The 13740-nt window shown below is 41.4% G+C and overlaps 1 protein-coding gene across 1 annotated transcript in view; it reads left to right on the forward strand.

The window, feature by feature from the left end:
• atad2b (ATPase family AAA domain containing 2B) overlaps window positions 1-13740 on the forward strand; it is a 66724-nt gene that overhangs the window by 14928 nt on the left and 38056 nt on the right. The window contains exons 20-24 of the mRNA XM_063494762.1: window positions 3029-3164; window positions 4692-4885; window positions 4971-5130; window positions 7680-7802; window positions 9598-9726. Coding sequence (XP_063350832.1) covers window positions 3029-3164; window positions 4692-4885; window positions 4971-5130; window positions 7680-7802; window positions 9598-9726 — 742 coding nt within the window. The remainder of the gene's footprint in view (window positions 1-3028; window positions 3165-4691; window positions 4886-4970; window positions 5131-7679; window positions 7803-9597; window positions 9727-13740) is intronic.

The following is a 13740-nucleotide window of genomic DNA, read 5'->3' on the forward strand; positions in this document are numbered from 1 at the left end:
AGTGCGTCCTTCAGCCAGACTTGAGTTGCAGCGGTTTTGCTGTTCTGCTGTTCACACTTGAGGTTGGGCTGTAAAGGCCAGTGTTGGGTGATACGCCGCAATAGCACAGTTACTGATAAGACATTGAAAGTGAATAGCAAATCTCGCCTGCTGCTTCACATTTGCACAACTGATGCATCACCTTGGAAAGAAGGTTTCAGATGTCTGACACTGACCTCTTCAATGGTTTCTAAATGCACACTGGCTCTTTTGTGTCATGCACTATTTATGTCTCCAAAAGCAAAATCATCACTGACCATTGTTCCTCGGTTCATGCTAAATGTTCACTTATCAAAGCACGACAGTGTGTGCACTGGCAGAATGAATTGTCACTTCCTATTCATCTATTTTCTTCTGCTTTTCTGGGACTGGGTCACAGTGGCAGCAGGCTAAATAAAGTAAGCCAGCAGAGCCTCTCTCTCATCCATATCGTCCAGCCCTTTTTGGTGATGGCTAAAATGTAATCCCTTTGGCATGTCCTTCCAGTTATTTGTGCAGCTGCCTCTACTGACTCGTTTCAGAGCAAAGGAGCCTCGATTCTTCTCGGAGCTCCTTCAGGATGTGTGAGCTCCTCGCTCTCTTGCTCTTTCAGTAACTACACAAAACTCATACCAAGCTTGAGAGAGAGAGAGTTCATAGGTGACATTCAGAATGCAGTCCAGTGAATGAAAAGCTTCTGCTGATGCGACACATTCACGGTCCATTTTATCACCATGTGAGACTCGGTGTTCCAGTTATCCATTATTCTTGCAGATTTCTCACTTTTATTCCCTAGATGCCGTGTAGTAGGTAGGGACTTGGGAATTTGATTCATGTTAGCCAGCATGAATGTGATTTTACTAAATAAAGCCTTTAATGCATTGGAGATGGAGATAAGTGGCTCTATAACCATGACGTGAAAGAACGGTGATAATGGAAACTTACATGTCTCTTGTACACATACACAAACTTTTCATGTGATTCAATTTATAGGTTTGCAAACATTGATTTCCAGCTACAAACTTTGAAAGTTCTTGTGTAAACCAGCTCAAAATCTTAACCCTAATCTGAGTCTATAGAGAATAGGTGTCCACTTTTATTTTACAGTCTCTCTAGCCAGTAGGCATTCCCCAATTTCTTTCCACCCTCCCTTCCTTTTTAAACATTCATCTGTCTACACATTACTGCTCTCTCTCCTGGTGTTAATACACCTGCAGCCTTTATCATAATAAAAATACTGTGAATCATTACCTGCTGTGTGCTACGTGCACGATCTCTTTCTGGCTCTCCTACTGTTTTTACTCAGTTTCTCCTTTTTTAACCTCTTCTGAGGGGAGAGCAAGCAATTCAGAGACTGTGTGAAAGAAAGACACCAGATAGCGGTGCAGAGCGAGCAAACATGCCACAGCTAAGGGTGAGGATCGATGTGAATGACAAATAGCAGGGGAATTATAAAGAGTAAAGTCGGCGCTTCGTCAGCAGCGGGGCATCGTGTTGGAACTGGTGTTCAGCTCCATCACAGAACTAACTTAGGATACAGCATCCATGTAAATGTACACATTGGCAGGTCATATGATCTTCTGCGTATGACCTGCAGAGGGACTACAGATGCAAATGAGCCTAAGCTAACTCGACATTTATGTTAATATTGTCCATGGTCCCTTTTCAAATAAAATGAATTAATAATAGGAATAATAATGATGCTCTCACTTGAGGTCTTTTGACTCCAAGCGTGCATTGTATGTGATAATAAAAAGTTCTGCTTCAGGCTAAACATTTGGCTATCAGGGAATGAGGTTATCTTGCTATCAGCCTTCAAAGTTTGTTTTGTTTTTCCATTTTTTTTTTAATACTTACAGTTTAGTCAGTCCTTCTGAATTATACAGGTTGAAACATCAGAACTTACCAGGCAGACCAAATTTAGAGTCTTTAATTGTTGTAAATTTGGATGAAACATTGTTATTGAATCCTGCAGGCTGAGAGGAAAAAATACAAACTAACAACCATTAAAAGAAAACACATCAAATCAGACCATGTAACTCATCCACTACAGGGTCTCATGTTGAGCACAGTTTTTTCCATTTCTGTTGTTTTCCATTAAGAAAATTGACTTCAGTTGAATTGAATTCAATCCAATATGAACAGTTTTTATCCATTAAAATCCACCGCAGTGCTTTTTGTTTTTTTCAAAACACTGCTTAGCTGTGCACATTCACTGAGGACATCTGCAATACTTCATACATGCATTATATTTAGTAGAGCTGTGGTTGAGAATTTATCAGACACCTTTTAGTAGCATTAGTGTTTATTAACCCATTGTTTTAAAACCTCATATTCACTCTGATTTGCAGTTTTTGACAGTTAAGATAAGATAACCTTTATTAGTCCCACACTTGGGAAATTTGTTACTCAGACTGTTTTATAATATGAGAATTTCCCCACAAGAAAACTGCCGCGTGTTTAAGGCGATTCATTGTCTGCAAACCTTGGACAGTTGGCTGTGTATCAATTGGGTTCTATTAGAAATAACAAGTCCCGTTTTCTTTTTACCGCTTTGGTTTGCAATTTGGACTTAAATATTTTCCACGTTCATTAAGTCCTGTGCTTAGTTTCTGCTGTGCTATTTTGTGCATTAGTTTAATGTAGCGACAGATGAAAAGAGGACTCGCGTCAACGTCATAATTATTATTTATCATTGGCTTCTGTGTTAACAAAAATGTACATAACAAGCTTCAGTGGAAGCAGTTAGTTTGTGCACCTGGTATCAAACTGAAATTAAATTGGCTCAAAGTGGAATATTTTCACATCTCATGAATTCTACTTGGAACAAAAATGAATGAAACAACTGCCTTATAGTGCTCCATGAAAAAGGGCACCTTAGAATAAACATACTAAGTATACCGGCCTGGCAACAAGGTTTGACATGTTCTGTTGGTGAGTCTTTTTTCAGAAACACCCTTTTTTCTTTTCTTTTCCCCCCCCTCCTTTTTCTCTTTTTTTTTAAATACAGGTGAGAAGTATATTCCAGAGGACCTATGGGGAAGTAGTTGCACTGTCCCCTCTGGGAGAAGAGGAAATACGGCACTTCTTCTCTGACCTCCTGTTGGTTCAAGCAGCCAGGCCTCCACCACGCCTCAGGAATGCAGGTATCTATTTATGCATACATAAGTAGATAGCATAATGACTCATTTCTTCTGTCAGTGCTAGAGGGCAGTGTTGGCTGGTGTTGACTGCTTGTATTATTCCCTCTCTAGCTCTGGTTTCGTTTTTCAACTCTCTTTTTATTTTGGATTAAATGTAGACTGGAGGAGCAAATGTTATTTGATTGGTATGTTAAAAACGCTCCTCGCGTGTGCGCGTTTGTGTACGTGTGTCCCTAATTCATATTCGCAGATCAAAGCTTTGTTTGACGTGTTCAGAATTGGTTTAATTTCACCTCGGCAAAAATATGTACAGATGTTAAGGTAATTAGGGTGGTGCACACAGAAGTGTAAGATTGGCCCAGTGTGAAACCTGTGAATCCTGGACATTTCTATTTCTCAGCCACATCAAAATCAGGCCACAGCACCCCTCAATCACATCCCCATCCACCAGTACAATTACCCCCTGCTATTTCCCTACTGCTCAATCTCAGTGTTCCCAAAGTCTGCTGTTCCAGTTCAATATGAGAATGCTGTCCACCGGGGCTTTCAAATGGAAATGGTGTCCAGCATTCATCTTTCGATTCCTCATTGATGCAAACCAGGGGGGTCCCCTGCTGTACTCACTCTGTGCTCTTCAGGGGCTCCTGCCTCTCTAAGACAGCAGTCTGATTTCCTGCAGAGAGGCCAGCAGAAAAGCACGGAGAGGAATTGCTGTGAGAGGGCCCGGCCGCGATTAACCATAATTAGAATCAGGAGTTGGATTGCTGCTGCTGAGTGAAGCGCCCTTAGGTGCTGTAGAGCCCTCCTAACGATATCGGCCGATGCCTTGGGCAAGTATTGGTACCTCTAGAGACGAAGGGTGAAGATCTGCTGGCCTTGCTTTATCGCTTCGCCACTGGCCAGAGGCTGTTCCTAGGTGTATTTCAAAACCAGGGAGGGTTTTTTTTCGTTAGCTGAATTAATCTAAAATCTAGGGATGCGCCTTCACTGCTTTTGACATTTATTACTGTTTTTCTTTGGAACAATAATCGTTTTACTGTTTAAATGTCCAAAGAGGGTATGATAAGGATAGACAACTCCAATGAGCTATGAAACTGTTATTTATTGATTTTTTTTCCCAACAATTTCTTTGTTTCGATGGCATAAAATCAGTAAGAAGCAGGAAAAGGTAACACCTAATTAATTAAAAAAAAAAAAGGCATTGGTCAGACAGTTATTTTTGTCTCAGCGTATCCTTACTTAAAACATGTTCTTCTTCACTGGACTAAGTTTGTTTGTTGTTTGCAATGGTGCTAAAAAGAAAAGGTCAATAATGACACTGGTGTCTGACTTGTAAACCAAAAGATTTTGTTTAGCAGCATTACTTGTGCTGATAGTTGAGCCAAATCTTTGGTGCTTTGTTGCTAAGCTATAGACACTCACAGTTCTTAAATGTGTTAGATGGTTTTTTTTTGTCTTGCTGGATGGATGGAAGCAGTGTGAAAACGTTCTATACTTTATGCACTTTTCTTGTTTTTCCTCCTCAAACAGACAAGTGTGAAGAGGTTCTGCCAGTGGCGGAGGCTCCAGGCCCGAGAGTCCTTTCAGCAGAGGAACAGCGTCGCCTGGCTGAACAGGAGGAGAACACATTACGGGAGCTCAGGCTCTTTCTCAGGGACGTGACCAAGCGCCTGGCCACTGACAAACGTTTTAACATCTTCAGCAAGCCAGTTGACATTGAAGAGGTAGAGTGGAATTGATTTGTGGAGGGACTGACACCAGCTTTGTCAAACTGTGAATGAGATCACAAACTCGGTGTTTATGTTTCAGGTGTCAGACTACCTGGAGGTGATTAGGCAGCCCATGGACCTATCCACTGTCATGACAAAGATTGACACCCACCAGTACTTGACAGCCAAGGACTTCTTGGTGGACATTGACCTCATCTGCAGTAATGCTTTAGAATACAATCCTGACAAGGACCCTGGAGGTGAGGAGAAGTAGTTGGGCTTGATTATGAATCCACATTAATAAATACAATCTCACCAGCTGGCTGTCACAAATGTAAAAAAAAAAATTAACAAACAAAAAAATGGATAAGTAAGCTGTTATTACCAAGGTAGGCTGAGTATATCTGTTCTATCTCATAATTAACTCACAGATCTTATTTTGATATCAAGCTTTCTATACACCCCTTGGTAGTGAAGCAAATTAAAAAATTTTCCCAAAAGTTGTATAATTATTTAATCCCCAGCTTATTTGTGATATCGTCCCTAAAACTGGCACAATATCTATAGAAAACTCCCAGTGTCTAATTTCCCTTGATGTTATATCAACATATCCAAATAAATATGAGCCTGTGTATCTCTAGTCATGGCTGTGTTCCATTAGACCACCACTGGTGAGTAAAAAGTAATTAGATGTAATACTTAATGACTTAAAAGGAGAGCTTCCAGGCGGCAAAATTACTTGAATATGGTTTTCTCTAACTTGGAAATTCAAATGCAGTACATACGGCCCCCACTGAAAATAGCATTTCCACAGTGTACTTCATGCTCTGTAGCTGTGGAAGGCTGCATATGCATTAAAATTTAATTTGTCTCCTTTCTTGCAGTTTGAACTGAATTTTACCCCATCCACACTTCCATCTCAGCACATTTTCCAGGCTTAGAATGGGCTTTATAGGGATTGGTGGAAAACACTTGTAAACATAAATACATTTCATTTTCTATACCTTACACATATGTCTGAATTTTGCATGACAGGAAATGTTCTGGGGTGAATAGGCTCATTTAAGTTCAGTTCGCTTCATGTAGTGCCAGTTCACAACCACAACAGCCTCCTCAAGGTGATGTGTTTTATGCAGAATTTACAATTAATATAATATAGCAGTTAGCATTAATATAATATATTATTATATAATTATATTATTATATATTATTGTTGCACCAAATGATTCGAATCTGATATAATGTTTACTGAAGGCAGCATGTGGCAGGCCTGCGTTAAAACATTCACTTAAAATTGCTGTTTTAATTCTTGCCTTGTGTGTTTAGCTGCCTCGGCACCCTTGCTAGAATATAGCTGCCCGATACTAATGGGAAGCAATTCTCTGCCCAAATGAATAAATCATATCTCTGTCTTTGCAGGCGAGGGCCTGGGTCATTTGTTGGAATGCAGGGCCTACAAATGATACACTAAAGGGAAAAAAAATGCAATTAGGCAATTTAATAAAGAAGACTAACGAAGCATCTTGCCTGCTCACCCTGTGCTTGGCCCAGGGAATATGGCCCAGACCCTGCACAATTATGCTGCTTGGGAAGTTCTCCACCAGCTCTCGTAGTGCTTGGGAAAGAACCTCATTATCCCTCTGTGGTCGGTTTCTCCTTGTCCTTCACACTGAGTTTAGCATAAAGTCCTCCACGTCCAGTCATGTTGGTTTGCTTGCTTTATACCTCCACACCTGGCTAAATAATTTGTTTAAAAATTGGGATATCTCAGTGCTCCACAGTACGACTCAGTGTTAGAAATACGTTTTAGCTGCTTGGGGGAAATGGCAATAACAACCCTTTAACTATAAAGGAACGCTAAAGCAACAGAGTTGCATGTCAGTCCGTCCTTGCCAGTTTTAGATGGGGAGGTTAGGCAGAGTCCATAAAGTTGCTGATGAGCTCTTGGCATCCCACCTGGCCTTTGACACTTGTTCCACTGACAGGCATTTTTTGCCCTTATAATGCACTTGCGTGAGCATACTGTGAGACGTGCTCTGTCAGTAGAAACACACACACATACACCCAAATTGCCTCCATTGCAATTAAGCAGCAATCCTCCAATTAGACAAGGGAAGCTGGCAGATTGTGACCTCTGTGCCACTCTATGCCTGAACTCTTCTCCCACTGCCTGCTGTAATGAGAGACGGCCTGTTTACAGAGACTATGCTTTTAGCCTGCCTCTGCAGCTCTGCCTTTATTTTCCCTCAATGGATGCAGAAGCAGGGGGAAAGGAGGATTTAATGATGCTGTGACACATCTAAAGGGAACAAGGCCTGGAAGTTATAAAGGTGTAAGGACTGTGAGAGATAATGAGTGTGCATTTTAAAAATATTTCTCTTTGTATGTGCAATATACATGGTTGTGTGCACATATAATGCACCCAACTTTGTCTTAAATGTTTGAAGTAGTGGCATTCCTGCTTTCATGTCTGCAGTTCTGCCCACTAACATTTCTCACCAAAGCCAGCTCTATCCTTTCGTTGGTACTGTGAGAAAATTCTACACTCCCCTTTCTCACAGATACAGTGGAATGGGTTAGGCTTTCTATTGACTCTTTGCCTTGCGTGCTCGTTAGGGTATGGAGAGCATGCTTTCATGATGGGAGGCAAATGAATATTTAAAATGCCATACCAGAGATTTTGGTAGATGTCTGCACTATGTTCTCAGCATGTCTCTGAACATAGGGCACATGAATGCAGACCTATACAGAAAGCTGTGGTTTGTGTGTCTCTTCATTTGTGTTGTTTTGTCGTCTCCTCCCTTCTCAGACAAGGTGATCAGGCACAGAGCGTGCAGTTTAAAGGACACAGCCCATGCCATATTCGCTGCCGAGCTGGACCCTGAGTTTGATCGCATGTGTGAAGACATTAATGAGGCGCGCAGGAAGAGGGGTAAGAGCTTCATTTAAATTGAGAAAGGGGGAGGGGGGTCGCTGCAGATCCAAACATCCTAAATTAGCTGCTTATAAAAAAAAAAAAAGAAGACAGTTTTTCCAATGTGATCATTTTAATAACTCTTACTTGTTAAACATCCAGTATTTTGTTAGGAGTGTTTTGCTGCTTTTCATTATATTGTTGTGTCAGCTGACTAATGATGACACTTAAAAGTACAGTTTGTTTATCTAAATATATAAATATTTTGGGAGAATATTCAGGCTCAGCTCAATAATGAACTCAAGCCAGTTAATGTTAGCTGTGTGGTTCCCAGCCTGTCTGCTTTTTTTCCCCCTCTCATCTTGAAAGTCTTTGATAGATTCTTTCAGAAAATAGAAATTTGCTTTTAGGAAGAAAATCTGTAGGGTAGCCCAGCAGTACTTGATGGAGCAGTCAGTTTTTAGTGCAGAGTATGTGGCACAAAAAGGAGTGGCGCCTCAGGCTCCAGTGTTTCAGACAGTACCTTCTGTGCTAGCTGTCTGCCTGACGCTCCATATTTGTACGCTCACCAAACAGCCCCAAGCAGTGCTGGGTGGACGGAGGGTAAATCTAAATTAGGCTTATGCACATAGAAGCACACAGGCAACATAGTAATATGATGTGTTTTATGTATGCTGTCAAATATTGAGCACAAATCTGTATAATCTTGTTTAAATATTCTGATTGCTTTACATTCCCACATGGGAGTTAACATTAATTAACAACATTTTGTACAAAGAGCACAGCACACTTGTTAAATTCCTCTTAGTAATGTAAACCGTGACCAGATTGGGCTACAAATCATATCTGTGTGAGCATATGCCGACAGTAAAAACAGGATGTGTTCAGTCCTTGCACTGACTTTTTCTAGAAATGGACACAAAACTGCTCTTGAAGCTGAGGTTATCTTCCATCTTTGCCTCTCAAAGTGATGCGACTGCCAGGGAACTGCACAAGAAGACCAAATTTCTCATATAAAACATAATCTGCAGTATGCACAGAGGTCTTATTGACATCAGCCACAGAGCCCTGACAGTTTTCTTGTCAAGCAAAAATAAAAGCCAATTTTCATAAGTCACCCTGTTTCTTTTGATTTCCTCTTTTAGCAACTAAAAGCTCAGGATGCTAAATGAATATTGCAGGAGCAGAAGTCAATTGCCTGAGAGGAGGAATACAGCAGTGTAAATATTTAATCTTCCAGTCAAGGTCCTGCTATAAAGCTATCAATTAGCCCAGCACTGCATGATGTCCAGCTGCAGCGGCGTTCAAAACTCACAGTGTGTCCTTGGGTGGGTGGGGGTTCCTCCCCCGTGACAAGATGAAAGGAGTTGTGATAAATTTGGCTAAAAACTTAAATATCGCTGGATGTTAGAGTTGAAATGTCTCATTTTCAGGGGCTTGCATGTCTCTACGCTTCCAGTTCTGTTTTTTATTCCTGTCATACTCGAGCTCCGAGTGAAACGTAACCATTGCAAATTATATCTTTGTAGTTTTAATATTAATGTCTGTGCTGAGTGACACACAGTTGTACTTCACTCGGCATATCACAACCCTTTGGTCATCTTTGTGTGTCACATCACATTTTTATCAATGTCTGCCAACGTACCTTCATAGCCTTTTGGTGTTTTATTCTCACATACACGCTGACATAATATACTGCCAGCAGCGTGTTTCAGAAGTGCTTTTCATGTTTACACACACCGAACTGCACACACACACAAAGCACAAAGAGTATTGTCCATTGTCGGTAACTGATCCTCTGTGGGCACCGCAGACCTTCTGACGCCGGCTCAGCTGTCAGCAGTTCCGGGTGCTGGTGCAACCAGGAAGCACCACAGTGTGGGAGAGGAGCAACCCAGGAGCAGCACTCAGGGTGATGCCACTGAGAAACATTGCACCACTAGTGAGTATTTATGCAATCTTTTAGACCACACACATACCCACAACGGGGTGGAAGATGAGCTCAACAGGCTGATCATGCACACGCTTGCCTTATAGTGTCAAGCAAATGCAGAAAAAACTCAGATTCTCTCCAAATACTGCGAGCCTTTCTGCTTGACTCACATTCACTCAAAACTTTTGACTCTCCCAAACACAGCAGCTGTGTCATACTGCAACAGAATACCAGATGTATGTGATTCTCAACACACACACCCACACCACACACCTGGCTCCTCACACACACGCATACATTTCTCAGCAGTGCAGAAGCAACACAGTGAGCAGCCTCATTAGCAAGGCTGCTCTCTTCTAACCATTCAGAACATGACCACGCCACAGAGCAATTACATGCCCACCTGTGGCAAACGGCAGGTGCCTAAAGGTGAAGGGAGGGCCGGGAATGGATGGGGGGCAGACTAATGAGGCTATTACCTTTTTACAAATCAAAGGTAAGCAGATTATGCAAGTAATCTGAAAAGATGTTCTCTAGCATTTACCTGGATAGGGTAAGGGAAGACTGAGATGCTAGCCAAAGGGTCTTCCGCAGCCATGAGATCAACAGAAAATGAACAATTTAGAGATCACTTTGAGACCCTCGCTTCTTTATAAAACTACATCATTACTTAATGATGGTTAATTATGTGAGATGATCAAATTTAATGACTGAAGCGGTAAAAGCTATTTAAAATGCTCTGTTGTGGCTTTTTTGTGTGTCTGTGTAGTGCACCAGTCCAGCACTAGGTGGTGCTTGTCTCTCATGAGAGTTTACCTAAAGGAACCCCTACTGTGTGAGTAAACCATGTGTTCTCTGAGGGAGATGGTGCCCTCTTGAGAGAGGAGGGCATCTTTTTTGAACGGAAACATCTGAGAACTCAAGCTCACTGCAACTCATCAGGTTCTGTTAAGGCCAAGAGTAACCGTTTGAAAGTATGGAGGTAATATGTGCAGATTAATTTTCACCTAAACAGCAGTTCAGGGTTAACTAATGAAGCTTTGGTAGAAGACTTTAACATCACACTCCAACACAGTCCTGTTTCCACCCCCTTTTTTCTTTTAATGTAGCACTGGAGAAGTGGAAACAAATATATGTTATATTAGCCAGATTATTCATATTTTATATAATCTCCAAATTGCTGCCTGTTGTATTGCATCACATGATATTATGCAAGTGTATTTAGTTATAAGTTGATCGCTAATAACAATTATTTGCAAAATTTTAAGTAATATAATCTGTAAATAATCCAAACAAATCAGTGGCAAAGTGAAAGAAGGGTCTAATTTATTAATCTGCACAGACCTTTTTTTTTCTTCTTTGTTTGATAACAGATGACAGCCAGCTGTATGTGCTACCTTTAGCTGCAGTCTTTATCTATGACGCTAAATGTCACAGATACTAACCAGCAATTTAAAAGCTCTTGGGAGAGTCGTTATCAGCCTCCACCAGAGACTTAATTAATTAGGCTAACTCAGGTGATTAATTGGTGACATTGGCAGCCAGTTCTCACCTGGTGCACCTCAGCAAGGCAGCTATTAGGCTAATTGAACCGGTTATGTGTCGAGATATGACAAAGCCACATAACAAAGGAATGGTACATCAGCTGGAAGAGATGCCAGAGCTGAAGAATCGTTCCTGAAATTGCACCCACTTCAGCCAGGTCATTCTGGGGTTGTTACCTTTCCCCCGTTCTTCTGTGGAAGGGCAGGACACTTGAAGGTCAAAGTTATCTTAGATCATTACCTTCTGGGGAGAGAGCCTATCTGGAGCTCTTTGGGCATCTGCAGCTCTATAGGGCTTTTATCTGGGCCACCACTCTCCCTCTCCTTCCATCCCTCTTTTCTGTTTGCCTGAAGCTGAGAATTGCCCATGACAGTCAGATATAACAGAGTGGTAGCAGGGATGCAATGCAATTTGAAAGCATGGAGAAAGTTACGTGGAAGGCTTTTTGAAAGGCTAGCGGTATTTCTGATTCAGGTGTTAAAAGCAGTTTGGGTAGATAAGCCGAGTTGTTGAGAATGTAGATGGTGGGCGGGCAGCTGCTGCTGCTACCAGCCCTCTCAGGGTTAGCAAGATGGGAGACCTTGCTGCTGTTAATGCACAAGGAAATGTGAAGGGCGATGGGGTTTCCATTAGAATCCATGGGTAGCTTTGTGATAGTTTCTCTGCTCCCCTCTCCCGGCCCTTCTTTCCTCACCCTCCCCCTTCTCCTGCCACCCCCTCCCAGGAGAAAAACCAAGGCCCATTACCTGGGCCAAAGGCTGGGTTCATTCATAGTGCATCACCACCAGCATTGGGTTCATGTGGAGTGCCTTCCTTTCATTCATAATTTAGCCCCCTGTTTTCCTGATTCACTGATGACTGTTTTACAAGCTAAATCAGCAGGGTTTCTTTCTGTGACCATCACAAGACAGCTGTTGATTAATTGCTTAACTGAACTGCAGTTTTTGATTATTCTCTCTTGCTTTGTCTCAAGTGGCCGGCTACATTTTCACTTTGGCAAAGACTAAACTCTGTCTGTTTTGTTGGCACGGTTCACCAGTGCTTTTCTTTTGCTACTTATGAAGATTGTCCTATTCAACTGTTGAACTGTTTGTGGAAGACAAGAGTAATGATGCAGATGCTGCATAATGTGTCCTCCGCGTCACTCAATGGCACGCCCAAGGCAACAGCCACCCGGCTGCATTCATGGAGATGGAACACTGCTGCGCCTTGCCTCTCCCCAAGCCTGGTATCACAATAAACAGGCAGATCCTCTCTCCATTGCCAATGTCAATCCATCATAAGACCTTGATGGGGTATTTTAAAGTCACAATAAACACTCCTTTTACCTCAGGCTGAAGTAGTCACTGCATAAAAAGATGGCCTGGATTTTGGCTCAAAGGGACAGCAGGCACACAGCTTGTGATTTGCTGTGATGGTTGCAGCGCACAAGGAAATAGGTTAATAGAAGGGCACTCTCTTTCATTTATAAACACAAAGCAGAGAATTTGGTTAACTTGATTTTCTCATCTGTGCCTTTTATATTTACATGGACCCACTAAATGAAGTTTTACCTTGAAGTCAGCGTGCCAAAGAAATGTTGAAATGTTTGTTGTCTTTGTAGCTTTTATACAGCTCTGTTCTACAGGTGCTGCATGTAACCTAACATTTCAGGTAAATGGAATATGGACGTACAATTAGCCAGTTTAGATTTCAGTCCAATCATCTCATTTAGTTTCCTCCCTTTGCTAAATTTTTCTTAAGTACTTTAATAAGTTCCTTTATTTGATTTGATGTTATGGTTCAAAGTTGAAAAAAAGTAATAATGGCACTTGTCCTATTTAAGAGGCTGCCATGTTTGCCAAATGAACTTGAAAATGAAAGAGACTGGGTTGTTGAGTCCAAAGTTTTAAATACCAGAAACAATTCTTTGGAAAGGTTTTAAGCACTCAGACTAAAGTTTAGATGCTTTTGAAAATAATGCCTCAAGTAGCTTTCATTTGTCATTACCTTCATACACATGGAGAAAAAAAAGAGACTGTTTTGTGTAAGCCTCCATGACATTCAAAACGGCACCAGTTCTCAGGTGCACACATGAACAGCTTTTGATAGTTCGCTTCAAACATGCCTAATTTCTTCTGTGGTTTTAGGCTGTCTCAGTTGTCTCTTCCCAGTGGGGGACCTGCCATTCCTTGCAGGACTTTTCTTGTCGCTGAATATGGTTCTTTATCATTATCTGTATATTTGGAGTTGTTATCTTGTTGAACGAAGTTAGGACCTGTCAGTTGCCTGCCTAACAATGTCTCATGAGAAGAATTAAACACCCTAAGGACCAAAACTTGTCATAAAATAAGGTTTTGTTTTGGGGTTTTTGCGGTTACATAGCACATTCCTGTATTCAATTATCTAGATATTTCTTCATGATAGTTGTTGATCAAATATAGTAAATTGCACATTTCAGTTTACATTACATGTACTGCAAACCCTTGTAAACGCCAT

Source organism: Pelmatolapia mariae, linkage group LG15, assembly GCF_036321145.2.
Source record: "Pelmatolapia mariae isolate MD_Pm_ZW linkage group LG15, Pm_UMD_F_2, whole genome shotgun sequence".
In the NCBI taxonomy this organism is placed as follows: Eukaryota; Metazoa; Chordata; class Actinopteri; order Cichliformes; family Cichlidae; genus Pelmatolapia; species Pelmatolapia mariae.